General features: G+C 39.5%; 1 protein-coding gene across 1 annotated transcript in view; it reads right to left on the bottom strand.

The window, feature by feature from the left end:
- The window catches only part of LOC138321537 (superkiller complex protein 2-like), a 37,662-nt gene that overhangs the window by 8,127 nt on the left and 14,070 nt on the right, over positions 1-15,465 (bottom strand). The window contains exons 17-21 of the mRNA XM_069265285.1: positions 2,594-2,704; positions 2,181-2,411; positions 1,630-1,905; positions 730-1,115; positions 247-457 (exon numbers count right to left, since the gene is read on the bottom strand). Of these exons, the coding sequence (XP_069121386.1) occupies positions 247-457; positions 730-1,115; positions 1,630-1,905; positions 2,181-2,411; positions 2,594-2,704 (1,215 nt within the window). The remainder of the gene's footprint in view (positions 1-246; positions 458-729; positions 1,116-1,629; positions 1,906-2,180; positions 2,412-2,593; positions 2,705-15,465) is intronic.

The following is a 15,465-nucleotide window of genomic DNA, read 5'->3' as shown; positions in this document are numbered from 1 at the left end:
TTCATCGACTTTTTTGGTTTCAAATGTTTAGGTACAATATTTGTGTTGAGGAACAAGAATTTCATTTTTAACCCATGTGTGTTAAAGTTGCACATACTTTCAATTTTCTCAATTTTTAAGAGCCTTCACTTTACTTCATACATGTCTCAGGTAAGATACATTATCCTCAATTTTCTTTCTTATTAAAAATTCTTAAGTTCCATAAATATATTTCCCAATGCAATATGATAGGCTGTTGTAACATACGTGTTCCTGAAACCGAGGACAATTGACACACTGGAACGTCTTCAAGTTTCCTTCTAGGAGGGAAAACGCTCGAAACTGTTCCACCATGTCTATATCACGAAGGTGAAGGTCCTTTACAGGGTCAAGGCCAGGCAAGCCCTGGGGATTGCCCTCTGTTAATCTCAGTAATTCCTGTGTTGCTATGGACACTGCTTGACTAGGAGGGTCATCCCTAGAGAAAAATGAAGATGTCTATTAATATTAGTTTGGTTAATTAGATCGAAATATCCATATCGTATTACAAGACTCTGTCATGTGTGGGTAGAGAGAATAGAGATACATAAAGGTCTTAAGATTAAGTGGTAAACCCTAATGACAAAGGATTCTTTTGTAAAATATAAATTCTTCAGTACCTTGCCTATCAATTTACAGGAATGACAAAAAAGTTTTGGAATCGATAAATACTTTTTACTAATCAAGTGACCTTAGTACAGAATTCACTACCTAAATCTTGGCTGCTGCCTCTTGCGTATATCATTGATGATCCTATCGACCTCCACACGTATCGTCTTTGTCGTAATAACACTGATGTCCTCCGCTTTCAGCGGTAACATCTGATGACAACACACACCCTCGGGTCGATACAAAGTTTTACTCAGCACAGGTTGTACCTGACCCATGGTACCACTGGGTTTTGTCTCCCCGTCACTTTTCGAACGTTTTTCATCACAGATGACGAGACAGGTGAAGACTCGGTCACTACTAGAACTTGAGGACATACCAGTCTGTAGGACCACTCCTAACACATTGGTGTGGACTGCATTGTCCACTACCACCACTCGACCCGCGCTTAGTAACTTGATGGCTGTGGGATGTGACAAGACGATGGACTGAAAAATAAAGAAATACATTCGACTGCGACACATTTTCCAGTATTTTACACATGATCATGATTATATTGAAGTGAAAGTTAATTCCCATAAAAGATTTTCAATCAGAGTCATGATTTTGATAGAAATAAAAAAAAATACATTTTAGCTACATGTATATGGCTAAAAGGTTATGATATTCATATAATTCATTCATTTCTCAATATTTTGCAGATACATTTTCGCAAAATGAGATATGGTCTCTCAAAATCCAAAACATCATCTCACTAGCGGGTACATTCCCGTCTTGAACTATTCAGATTGCAAATGTTTTAGCCTGCTGTATCTTGTCTATTTCTTTACTTATTTTGTCAGCAATCAAATATGTTCCCAACACTTCCATCCGGATTGTGTATTTTCCAGACTATAAGAGTACTGATTATTGTTGTTCTGCTGTACCAGTATAATATTTCATTGGCTCAGTATAAGGACAATGGAATTCAATACTTCTATAATGTTATAACAAATATCCTACCTGTAGCTGTTTTCTAGATTCATGATATTCCTTACAGCTTTGATAGTACCTCTCCAGATCAACCGAACACAAGAAACATTCAATGTTTGTAATGTCTGCCACCTTGGTGTGAAGCTCCTCAAGGGCGTTTTTATGTTTGACAGTGTCCTTCTGTGAATGAAACTCTGAGAAACTTCGCTTTATCATGTCCTCTACACGAAGCTGCTCCACTCGTAATAAGTTCAGAATCATCGAATACGTCAGACGGAATTGTGACTCTAGTTTTGTAGGTTTACCCTTTAAAACACAACAACCAATATCCTTTAGTATAATGCAATAACTAAGTTGAACAAAAACGATTAAAGTTTAACTATAATCTATTCCTATTACAATAATCCCTCTCCATTGTTTGAAAATATTGGGCAATAACATTTTGAAAAGCAAATTAATGTGTGAACAACCTTTAGCTTAAATTTAAAAATTGAAATTTAACTAGGCTATAATGACAATGGCTTAGTTTCTGAGAATTAAATTGGCTGCTTTAGAGATTTTATGACAACCAGAAAGCTCACCAGCATCATCCTATGGAGATCGGACATCTCTGGGACGTCCCCCTTACAGAGAATGATTACAGTCCCCGTCGTGTCCAGGCCTCTACGTCCCGCTCGTCCCGCCATCTGGATGTACTCCCCCGGCAGAAGGTCACGGAATGACGTCCCATCATGCTTTCGTATGGAGTCGAACACAACTGTACGGGCAGGCATGTTTACACCCATGGCAAAGGTCTCCGTAGCAAACAAGATCTGTGAATATTAAAATGTTTACTGACACATTTTGGTGTAGGAAACACAGAAACTTTAATTTATATTCAATTTCTATTATGAAATATAAATTTATGACATACTGAAAAGTTTTTCATTGTTACTTTTCTTTTTCTCAAAGCCGTTTAATAGACAAAATTATAATAGAAATGTCTAGTGCTGACCTTGACCAGCCCTAACTGGAACAGCATCTCAACCACCTCCTTAAGTATAGGTAGTATCCCACTGTGGTGCATACCCAGGCCTCGCTTTAGGTGGTCCTCCATCTGTATCACCTACACAGAATAGTCAGATTGTTGGTTGATTACATGTAACAGGGCATTATTTGAAATCACATTACATAATCACATCACTCTGACATTTCAATTTCAATAAAATTTTAATTCAATTAAATGGAAAAGGGATTATAAATAGGCAATGCCTATATAAGTTCTCTCCCTGCCTCTGCTAGGGATCGAACATGGGACTTCTGAGTTACTAGTCCGATGCTCAACTAATTAAGCTAAAGAGAGTATCTCTCAAGCCGGGAAGTATTTTATGGTTAGTATTCATCAGGGTTACGTATACTAAATGTCCTATTACAGGGCCCAGTTTCATGAATGTTCCTTAACTTTAAGGAATTCCTTAACTTAAATTTCCCCATAGAAAAGCATTACAAATGTTAAGGAAACAAGAGGCCCATGGGCCTTAACGGTCATCTGACTCATGGCACAAAACAACAAAGTCACAGTATAAAGCAAATTGGTTAACGATTAATATAAACAATACAAGGAACTCCTTAGTTGAATATGTAAGTTTCTGAAATAGGTAAATATCATTTGTTGAACAAACTTGGTAGCCCTTGTAACCAATTCAAGGATTAATATGAGGAGTCGTCAGATTTTAAAGCCAAATTTCAGCAAAGCTCCCATTTTGGACCTCCTCCGTACTATCCCCATGGGTCTTAGCTCGGTCCTTCATAAAATATGATTGTCCTCACCTAAAGTTCCCCCTTCTGAATCAATTAAAACCCCTATAGACCAATTTTCATTGAGATTGGAGACTGAAACCTGAAAACAGGAAGTGGGCCAGTGGCCATCTTGTAATACCAAAATCTTTATGAAAATGTTTTCATGTTGTTCGGCATCAATTAAAATCTCTATAGACCAATTTTCATTGAGATCGGAGGTTGAAACCTTAAAACAGGAAGTGGGCCAGCGGCCATCTTGGAATACCAAAAATCTTTACGAAAATGTTGTATGTTGTTCGGCATCAATTAAACCCCTTTAAAATCATTGAGATCGGAGACCGAAACCTGAAAACAGGAATTGGGCCAGCTAAAATTAAGAAAATTTGCCCTTTTGGGGCCCTACCCCTCAGCCCCTAGGGGTCAAACCAGACTCATTTATATAAAATATGATTGTCCTTCCCCAATGATGTTTCACACCAAATATGGATGAAATTCATCCAAGGATGAAGGAGGAGTAGGATTTTAAAGCTAAAATTAAGAAAATTTTCCCTTTTAAGGCCCTACCCCTCAGCCCCTAGGGGTCGGACCAGGCTCATTTATATAATATATGATTGTCCATCCATAATGATGTTTCACACCAAATATGGATGAAATCCATCTAAGGATGAAGGAGGAGTAGGATTTTAAAACTAAAATTAAGAAAATTTGCACTTTTGGGGCCCCACCCCTCAGCCCCTAGGGGTCGGACCAGGCTCATTTATATAAAATATGATTGCCCATCCCAAATGATGTTTCACACTAAATATGGATGAAATCCATCCAAGGATGAGGAAGGAGTAGGATTTTAAATCTAAAATTAAGAAAATTTGCCCTTTTGGGGCCCCACCCCTCAGCCCCTAGGAGTCGGACCAAGCTCATTTATATAAAATATGATTGTCCTTCCCCAATGATGTTTCACACCAAATATAGATGAAATCCATCCAAGGATGAGGAAAGAGTAGGATTTTAAAGCTAAAATTAAGAAAATTTGCCCTTTTGGGGCCCCGCCCCTCAGCCCCTAGGGGTCGGACCAGGCTCATTTATATAAAATATGATTGTCGGTCCCCAATGATGTTTCACACTAAATATGGATGAAATCCATCCAAGGATGAAGGAGGAGTAGGATTTAAAAGCTTAAATTAAGAAAATTTGCCCTTTTGGGGCCCCGCCCCTCTGCCCCTAGGGGTCGGACCAGGCTCATTTATATAAAATATGATTGCCCATCCCAAATGATGTTTCACATCAAATATGGATGAAATCCATCCAAGGATGAGGAAAGAGTAGGATTTTAAAGCTAAAATTAAGAAAATTTGCCCTTTTGGGGCCCCACCCCTCAGCCCCTAGGAGTCGGACCAAGCTCATTTATATAAAATATGATTGTCCTTCCCCAATGATGTTTCACACCAAATATAGATGAAATCCATCCAAGGATGAAGGAGGAGTAGGATTTTAAGGCTAAAATTAAGAAAATTTGCCCTTTGGGGCCCCACCCCTCAGCCCCTAGGGGTCGGACCAGGCTCATTTATATAAAATATGATTGTCGGTCCCCAATGATGTTTCACACTAAATATGGATGAAATCCATCCAAGGATGAAGGAGGAGTAGGATTTAAAAGCTTAAATTAAGAAAATTTGCCCTCTTGGGGCCCCGCCCCTCTGCCCCTAGGGGTCGGACTTATCTCATTTATATAAAATATGATTGTCCTTCCCCAAGGATGTTTCACACCAAATATGGATGTAATTCACTCAAGGGTTTAGGAGGAGTAGGCTTTTGTATAAATAGTTTTACGCACGACGCACGGCGGACGGCGGACGGCGCACGACGACGGACGAAACACGATGACAATAGGTCATCCTGACCTTCGGTCAGATGACCTAAAAATCTTAAGTTAAGGAGCCTTCCTTAAAATCCGTAATACTTTCCTATGGAGAATTTTAAGTTAAGGGATTACTTAAATTTAAGGAATGTTCATGAAACTGGACCCAGGCAACTGTTAAGAATTACCTCCACTGTATGCATTGTGTTGATTGTGGTGCGTGCGTGTGTATCTTGGAGACAGCATTTTATTACTGTTGTGTATTTTTGTAATAATGGAAAGTCTTTCCCAATTCTATAGTGCTGTAATAATGGAAAGTCTTTCTCCATTCTATACTGCTGTAATAATGGAAAGTCTTTCTCCATTCTATAGTGCTGTATTAAAGGAAAGTCTTTCCCCATTCTATAGTCTGTAATAATGGAAAGTCTTTCCCCATTCTATAGTGCTGTAATAATGGAAAGTCTTTCTCCATTCTATAGTGCTGTAATACATGTAATTGAAAGTCTTTAGTGCTGTATTAAAAGGAAAGTCTTTCCCCATTCTATAGTGCTGTAATAATGGAAAGTCTTTCTCCATGTTATAGTGCTGTAATAATGGAAAGTCTTTCCCCATTCTATAGTGCTGTATTAAAGGAAAGTCTTTCCCCATTCTATAGTGCTGTAATAATGGAAAGTATTTCTCCATGTTATAGTGCTGTATTAAAGGAAAGTCTTTCCCCATTCTATAGTGCTGTATTAAAGGAAAGTCTTTCCCCATTCTATAGTGCTGTAATAATGGAAAGTCTTTCTCCGTGTTATAGTGCTGTAATAATGGAAAGTTTTTCCCCATGTTATAGTGCTGTAATAATGGAAAGTCTTTCTCCATTCTATAGTGCTGTAATAATGGAAAGTCTTTCTCCATTCTATTGTGCTGTAATACATGTAATTGAAAGTCTTTCTCCATTCTATAGTGCTGTAATAATGGAAAGTCTTTCCCCATGTTATAGTGCTGTAATAATGGAAAGTCTTTCTCCATTCTATAGTGCTGTAATAATGGAAAGTCTTTCTCCATGTTATAGTGCTGTATTAAAGGAAAGTCTTTCCCCATTCTATAGTGCTGTAATAATGGAAAGTCTTTCCCCATGTTATAGTGCTGTAATAATGGAAAGCCTTTCCCCATTCTATAGTGCTGTAATAATGGAAAGTCTTTCCCCATTCTATAGTGCTGTAATAAAGGAAAGTCTTTCTCCATTCTATAGTGCTGTAATAATGGAAAGTCTTTCTCCATTCTATAGTGCTGTAATACATGTAATTGAAAGTCTTTCTCCATTCTATAGTGCTGTAATACATGTAATTGAAAGTCTTTCTCCATTCTATAGTGCTGTAATAATGGAAAGTCTTTCTCCATTCTATAGTGCTGTATTAAAGGAAAGTCTTTCTCCATGTTATAGTGCTGTATTAAAGGAAAGTCTTTCCCCATTCTATAGTGCTGTAATAATGGAAAGTCTTTCTCCATGTTATAGTGCTGTAATAATGGAAAGTCTTTCCCCATTCTATAGTGCTGTATTAAAGGAAAGTCTTTTCCCATTCTATAGTGCTGTATTAAAGGAAAGTCTTTCCCCATTCTATAGTGCTGTATTAATGGAAAGTCTTTCCCCATGTTATAGTGCTGTATTAAAGGAAAGTCTTTCCCCATTCTATAGTGCTGTAATAATGGAAAGTCTTTCCCCATGTTATAGTGCTGTATTAAAGGAAAGTCTTTCCCATTCTATAGTGCTGTATTAAAGGAAAGTCTTTCCCCATTCTATAGTGCTGTATTAAATGGAAAGTCTTTCCCCATTCTATAGTGCTGTAATAATGGAAAGTCTTTCTCCATGTTATAGTGCTGTATTAATGGAAAGTCTTTCTCCATTCTATTGTGCTATAACGTGTTATCCAATACATAGTTCAGAGAAATTGTAATTTATATCCCCATGTTGTAGCCTAATTGACCTTTGGTGACCCGCATTATTGCCCATTCTAAGTGCCCCAGGGGTCAGCCCTATCATTTGTAACAATTTCAAAATCCACAACCTATAAGGATGCTGTTATCGCATCACAAGTGCTCTTCCATTCTTAGGTTGTTCATGTTAGTAATTATCACAAGACCTCTGACAATTAGAAAAATAAGCAAAATATGACCCCCAAAGTTTAATTTTGAATCACAACCATACAATGATGCTATTGATACCATACAAATATGCTATCCATACCATAGGTACAGAGACAAAGTAATTTATATGAAAGTAGTATGCCTAATTGAACCTTTTTGACCTCCATCTATTGCCGTTTCTAAGCCCCAGGGTCAGCCCTATCATTGTGTTACAATTTCAAATCCACCTAAAAGGATGCTTTATGCAAATACAAGTGCTCCTTCCATTCTAAGATTGCAGAGAAGAAGTCGTTTTTTATATGGAAATATCATAATAACCTTTTGACCCCACCCTTCAGGCCCCGGCGGGTCCAGCCCCATCCATTTGCAAAAATTTTGAATCCAAAAACCCGTTTTTAAGGATGTAATCGCAATGCATTAATGAGCGATTTAAATCCCTTGTTTAAGTTTGCATAGAAAAAAGTAAAATTTATATGGATATTGTGACCATACTTTTGACCTCGCCCTCAGGCCACCTGCGGGTCCATGCCCTCTGATCATATTTGCACAATTTTGAATCCCCACTCTAAAAGGAATGCTAACCAATGTAATTATGAGGTGCTATTCAATGCTTGATTTAGAGGAAGAAGTCGTTGCATATGGAAATAGCACAAATTGGACAACACCCTTTTGACCCCATCCCTCAGGCTCCCCGTGGGTCAGCCCCTTTCATATTTGCCAAATTTTTTGAATCTCCAAACCTTTAAGGATGTAACCAATAGCAATATATGAGCGGTAATCCCGATGATAAGTTGCAGAGAATGAGTCAATTTATATGGAAATTTGACCACTTTTGACCTCGCCCCTCAGGCCCCCCCGGGGGTCAGCCTTATAATCTTGCACTAATTTGATTTCACCCACACTATAAGGGGATGCTACTTCACTTTGTATTATGGCGTTGCTATACCATGCTTAAGTTTCTGAGAAGAAGTCGTTTTATATGGAAATAGCCAAAATTGGCCACTTTTGACCCCACCCCTCAGTCCCCCGGGGGCGTCAGAACCAGTCATTTGCACAAATTTTTGAATCCCCACCCTTATATAGGATGCTATATCCATGGCATTATGGGTGCTATCCATGCTTGGTTTTCAGAGGAAGAAGTCGTTTATATGGATATAGCCAAATTGGCCCCACTTTTGACCCCATCCCTCAGGCCCCCGGGGGGTCAGCCCATCATTTTGCAAAATTTTGAATCCTTTTCCATTTTATAATCCAAACCCTTTAAGGATGTAACCATTGCAATAAGAGGCGTAACCCATTGTATAAGTTGCAGAAAAAAGTCATTTATATGGAAATTTGACCACTTTTGGCACCTCCCCCCCAGCCCTCAGAGCCCCCGGGGGGTCAGCCCCATCATTATGCACAATGTGGTGAATTCCCCTCTACTATAAGGATGCTACCGAATGCATTATGGGTGCTTTCCCATGCTTGAGTTTTCATAGAAGAAGTCGTTATATATGAAAATAGCCATACTTGCACCCTTTGCCCCCGACCCTCAGGCCCCAGGGGGTTGGCCCCATCAGCCCCATCATTTTGTAATCCCCATCCAATCTGTATGGTATTAAGGATATGGGTGGTATACCAGCCCCTGATCATTTTGCCACATTGGCCACTTTTGACCTCGCCCCTCATGCCCCCAGGGGGGTTCAATTTTTACAATTTTGAATCACCACCCTATAAGGATGCTACACATTGCACTATGGGTGCTATCCCATGCCTTGGTTTCAGAGATGAAGTCGTTTATATGGAATTTGCCCAAGATTGACCCCTTTTGGCCACCGCCCCTCAGGCCCCCAGGGGATCAGCCCCATCAATTGTACAATTTTTCAGTTAGTTGCCCATAAGGATGATAACCAGTCAAATTTTGTTGAAATCCGACCAGCGGTTTATGGAGAAGAAGTCGATTGTTTGAAGACGCCACGGAACAACGGACGACGGAGCGCCCGGACGCTGCGGTATCCCATAAGCTCACCTCGGTCCTTCAGGACAGGCTTCCGATTTCTCGAAACAAAAGTAATGACTTAAGTCCAAACTTAAGTTTTTCTCCTTATGTTAACTCCATGTTGATAAAAATTAACTTAAGTCATATTTTGGGACTTAATGGCTTGTGTTTCTGAGAAATATTCGGGGCCAGGTGAGCTTAATAATGGAAAGTCTTTCTCCATGTCTTTAGTGTATATTAATGGAAAGTCTTTCACCATGTATAGTGCTGTAATAATGGAAAGTCTTTCCCCAGGTTATAGTGCTGTTATTAATGGAAAGTCTTTCCCCATTGTTATAGTGCTGTAAAATGGATAGTTCTTTTTCCATGGTATAGTGCTATAATAAATGGAAAGTCTTCCCCTTGTTATAGTGCTAATTATTAATGACAAGTCTTTTCCCATGTTATAGATGAGGTAATAATAAGAAAGTCGTTCCCATGTTATAGTGACTGTATGTTAATAATTAATGGAAAGTCTTTCCCCATGTTAGAGTGCATGTCAATAATAGAAAGTCTTTCCCCATGTTATAGTGTGCAATGTAACTATGGAAAGTTCTTTCTCCATGTTATAGTTGCTGTAATAATGGAAAGTCTTATCCCCATGTTATAGTGCTGTAATAATGGGATAGTCTTTCCCCATGTTTATAGTGCTTTAATAATGAAAAGTCTTTCCCCATTGTTATAGTGCTATAATAATGGATAGTCTCTTTCCCCAGGTTATAGTGCTGAAATAATGGAAAGTCTTGTCCCCATGTTATAGTGCCTGTAATAATGGAAAGTCTTTCCCATTCTATATGTGCTGTTAATATAGTAAAAAGTTCTTCCCTCATGGTATAGTGCTGTAATAATAGAAAGTCTTTCTCCATGTTATAGTGCTGAAATAATGGAAAGTCTTTCTCCATGTTATTGTTGCTGTAATAATGGAAAGTCTTTCTCCTTGTTAAATAGTGCTGTAAATAATGGAAAGTCTTTTCCCTTGTTATAGTGCTGTAATAATTGGATAAGTCATTTCCCCCATGTTTTTTGTGCTGTAATAATGGTAAGTCCTTTCCCATGTTATAGTGCTGTAAACAAGGATGGCCCCAGAGGGCCTGTTATTCGCTCACCTTGTCTGTTTGTTTGAGTAATTTTCACAAGCAACTGACAATTAGAAAAATAAGAGCAAAATTGACCCCCAAAGTTTAATTTTGAATCACAACCATACAATGATGCTATTGATAACATACCTTATTTGCTATACAATACATAGGTACAGAGACAAATGTAATTTATATGAAAAAGTAGTAGCCTAACATTGACCTTTTTGACCTCGCATCATAATTGCCCGTCTAAGGCCCCAGGGATGTCAAGCCCTATCATTTGTACAATTTCAAATCCCAACCCTATAAGTAGATGACTATTATTGCATTACAAGGGGCTCTTCCATTCTTAGTTTTGCAGAGAAGAGAAGTTCGTTTATATGGAAATAGCCATAAATTAAACCCTTTTGACCCCACCCTTCAGGCCCCCCGGGGGGTCAGCCCCATCATTTGCAAAATTTTGAATCCAAACCCTTTTAAGGATGTAACCCATTGCATTATGAGCGTAATCCCATGTTAAGTTGCAGAGAGAAAAAGTCATTTTATATGGAAATAGACCAATTTGACCAACTTTTGACCTCGCCCCCTCAGGCCCCCCGGGGGGTCAGCCCCGATCATTTGTACAATTTTGAATCCCCACCTCTATAAGGATGCTACCATTGTATTTATGGGTGCTATCACCATGCTTGGTTTAGAGAAGAAGTCGTTTATATGGAAAATAGCCAAATTGGCCACTTTTGACCCCAATCCTCAGGCCCCGCGGGGGCCGGTCAGCCCATCATTTGCAAAATTTTGAATCACAAACCCTTTAAGGATGTAACCATTGCATTATGAGCGTAATCCCATGTTAAGTGTGCAGAGGAAGACAAGAAGTCAGTTTATATGGAAATAGCCTAATTGGAACACTTTGACCTCAGCCCCCTCAGGCAACAGGGGGGGTCAGCCACTATCATTTGATACAATTTTTGAATCCCCACCCACTATAAGGATGCATACCATTGTATTATGAGGTGGGTGATATACCCCTGGCTTGGAGTTTCATTGTAGTAAGAAGTCGTTTATATGGATAAATAGCCAAGCTTGGACACCGCTTTTTTTTGACCCGGTCCCCTCAGGCCCCCGGGGGGGTCAGCCCCATCCATTTGCTACAATTTTGATATTCCCCACCTCCTTATAAGGATGCTACCATTGCATTTCTTGGGTGCTATCCCATGCATTTGAGTTTCTACTGAGTGAGAAAGTCGTTTATATGGAAATAGCCCGAATTGGACCACTTTTGGGACCCCATCCCACTCAGGCACCCCGGGGAGTTTCGTCAGCGTTTTCTGACTTACATTTGTAACAATTTTTTTTTTGAATCCAAAACATTTAAGGTTGCTACACCATTGCCAATTTATGAGGCTGCTTATTCCCATGACTAAGTTGCAGAGAAAAAGTCATTTTATTTGGAAATTGACCAATCTTTTGACTCACTCGCCCCTCTGGCCCCCGGGGGGTCAGCCCTATCATTTGCACAAATTTTGAATTCCCCACACACTATAAGGATGCTACCATTGTATTATGGGTGCTATACCATGCTTAGTTTCAGAGAAGAAGTCGTTTATATGGAAATAGCCAAATTGGCCACACTTTGGACCCCAACCCCCTCAGGTCCCCCGGGGGGTCAGCCCCATCATTTGCACAATTTTGAAATCCCCACCCTATAAGGATGCTACCATTGCTATTATGGGTTGTTATACCATGCTTGTTTTCAGAGAAAGAGGTCGTTTATATGGAAATAGCCAAAATTGGCCACTTTTGACCCCGCCCCTCAGGCCCCCGGGGGGTCAGCCCCATCATTTTTACAATTTTGAATCCCCACCCTATAAGGATGCTACCATTGCATTATGGGTGCTATCCCATGCTTGGTTTCAGAGAAGAAGTCGTTATATGGAAATAGCCAAATTGACACCCTTTATGGCCCCGCCCCTCAGGCCCCCAGGGGATTCAGCCCCATCACTTTGTACCAATTTTCAGTTAGTAGGCCTCCTAAGGATGCTACCAGTCATCAATTTTTGTTGAAAATACCCGGACCAGCGGTTATGGAGAATTGATGTCGATTGTTGACAGACGACGGACAACGGACGACGGACGACGGACGCGTGCGGCTTTTTCCATAAGCTCACCACTCGGTCCTTAGGGACCAGGCTCCGATTTCTCGAAACAAAAAGTACAGACTTAAGTCCTAAATTAAGGTTTTTCTCCTTATGGAACTCATGTTGATAAAATTAACTTAAAGTCAAATTTTGAATTAAGTTTTGTTTCGAGAAATCGGGCCAGGTGAGCTAATAATGGAAAGTATTTCTCCATGTTATAGTGCTATAATAATGGAAAGTCTTTCCCATGTTATAGTGCTGAATTGAAAATGGTATAAGTCTTTCCCCAGGTTATAGGTGCTGTAATAATGGATAGTCTTTCCCCATGTTATAGTGCTGTAATAAATGGATAGTCTTTTTCCCCTTGGTATAGTGCTATAATAATGGTAAAGTACTTTCCCCATGTTATAGTGCTGTTAATAATGGAAAGTCTTTTCCCCATTGTCTTAGTTGATGTAATACTAGAAAGTCTTTCCCCATGTTTTAGTGCTGTAATAATGGAATGTCTTTCCCATGTTATAGAAAAAAAACTGATGTAAATAATAGAAAGTCTTTCCCATGTTATAGTGCTGTAATTAGGAAAGTACTTTCCCATGTTATAGTGCTGTAATAATGGTAAAGTTTTCCCCCCATGTTATAGTGCTGTAATAATGGATAGTCTTTCCCATGTTATAGTGCTGTTATAAAGGAAGTATTACCCCCATGTTATAGTGCTATAATAATGGATAGTCTTTCCCCAGGTTTATAGTGCTGTAATATTGGGAAAGTCTTTCCCCATGTTATAGTGCCTGTAATTAAATGGAAAGTCTTTTCCCCACTTCTTTAGTGCCTGTAATACATTGAAAGTCTTTCCCCCATGTTATTGTGCTTGTAATAATAGAAAAGTCTTTCTCACATGTTATAGTGCTGAAATAATGGAAAGTCTTTACTCCATGTTATAGTGCCTGTAATAATGAAAGGGTGGTGGGTCCCTTTTCTCCCTTGTTTAGTGCTGTAATAATGGAAAGTCTTTCCCCATGTTATAGTGCTGTAATAATTGGAAAGTCACCTTTCCCCATGTTATAGTGCTGTAATATTGGAAATCCTTTCCCCATGTTATAGTGCTGTAACAAGAGGCCCAGAGGGCATGTATCGCTCACCTGGTTGTTTGTTAGTAATTATCACAAGACTCTGACAATTAGAAAAATAAGCAAAATTGACCCCCCCCCAAAGTTTAATTTTTGAATCATCAACCATAACAATGATGCTATTGATACCATACAAATATGCTATCCAATACATAGGTTACCTAGAGACAAAGCTAATTTATTTGATTGTAGTAGCCTAATTGACCTTTTTGACTTGCCATCTACTGGCCGTATAAGGCCCCAGGGGTCAGCCCTAATATTTGTACAATTTCAATTCCCAACCCTATTAAGGATGCTATTATTGCATTACAAGTGCTCTTCCATTCTTAGTTGCAGAGAAGAAGTCGTTTATATGGAATTAGCCCCCTTTTGACCCCACCCTTTTCAGCCCCTCAGCCCCTAGGGGTCGTAATCCCATGACCATTTATATGGCTGCTTACCATTGCACTTTGGGTGGCTATCCTTGCTTGGTTTCAGAGAAGAAGTCTGTTTATATGGAAATAGCCAAATTGACCCCTTTTGGCCCCCGCCCCTCAGGGCCCCAGGGGGATCAGCCCCATCAAAATATGATTGTCGGTCCCCAATGATGTTTCACACTAAATATGGATGAAATCCATCCAAGGATGAAGGAGGAGTAGGATTTAAAAGCTTAAATTAAGAAAATTTGCCCTTTTGGGGCCCCGCCCCTCTGCCCCTAGGGGTCGGACCAGGCTCATTTATATAAAATATGATTGCCCATCCCAAATGATGTTTCACATCAAATATGGATGAAATCCATCCAAGGATGAGGAAAGAGTAGGATTTTAAAGCTAAAATTAAGAAAATTTGCCCTTTTGGGGCCCCATCCCTCAGCCCCTAGGAGTCGGACCAAGCTCATTTATATAAAATATGATTGTCCTTCCCCAATGATGTTTCACACCAAATATAGATGAAATCCATCCAAGGATGAAGGAGGAGTAGGATTTTAAGGCTAAAATTAAGAAAATTTGCCCTTTTGGGGCCCCACCCCTCAGCCCCTAGGGGTCGGACCAGGCTCATTTATATAAAATATGATTGTCGGTCCCCAATGATGTTTCACACTAAATATGGATGAAATCCATCCAAGGATGAAGGAGGAGTAGGATTTAAAAGCTTAAATTAAGAAAATTTGCCCTCTTGGGGCCCCGCCCCTCTGCCCCTAGGGGTCGGACTTATCTCATTTATATAAAATATGATTGTCCTTCCCCAAGGATGTTTCACACCAAATATGGATGTAATTCACTCAAGGGTTTAGGAGGAGTAGGCTTTTGTATAAATAGTTTTACGCACGACGCACGGCGGACGGCGGACGGCGCACGACGACGGACGAAACACGATGACAATAGGTCATCCTGACCTTCGGTCAGATTACAAAAGTAAGGAAAAAATCTTAAGTTAAGGAGCCTTCCTTAAAATCTGTAATACTTTCCTATGGAGAATTTTAAGTTAAGGGATTATTTAAATTTAAGGAATGTTCATGAAACTGGACCCAGGCAACTGTTAAGAATTACCTCCACTGTATGCATTGTGTTGATTGTGGTGCGTGCGTGTGTATCTTGGAGACAGCATTTTATTACTGTTGTGTATTTTTGTAATAATGGAAAGTCTTTCCCCATTCTATAGTGCTGTAATAATGGAAAGTCTTTCTCCATTCTATACTGCTGTAATAATGGAAAGTCTTTCTCCATTCTATAGTGCTGTATTAAAGGAAAGTCTTTCCCCA

Source organism: Argopecten irradians, chromosome 4 (assembly GCF_041381155.1).
Source record: "Argopecten irradians isolate NY chromosome 4, Ai_NY, whole genome shotgun sequence".
Taxonomy (NCBI): domain Eukaryota; kingdom Metazoa; phylum Mollusca; class Bivalvia; order Pectinida; family Pectinidae; genus Argopecten; species Argopecten irradians.
The sequence above is the reverse complement of the archived record's forward strand: the minus strand, read 5'-3'. Positions and strand labels throughout refer to the sequence as shown.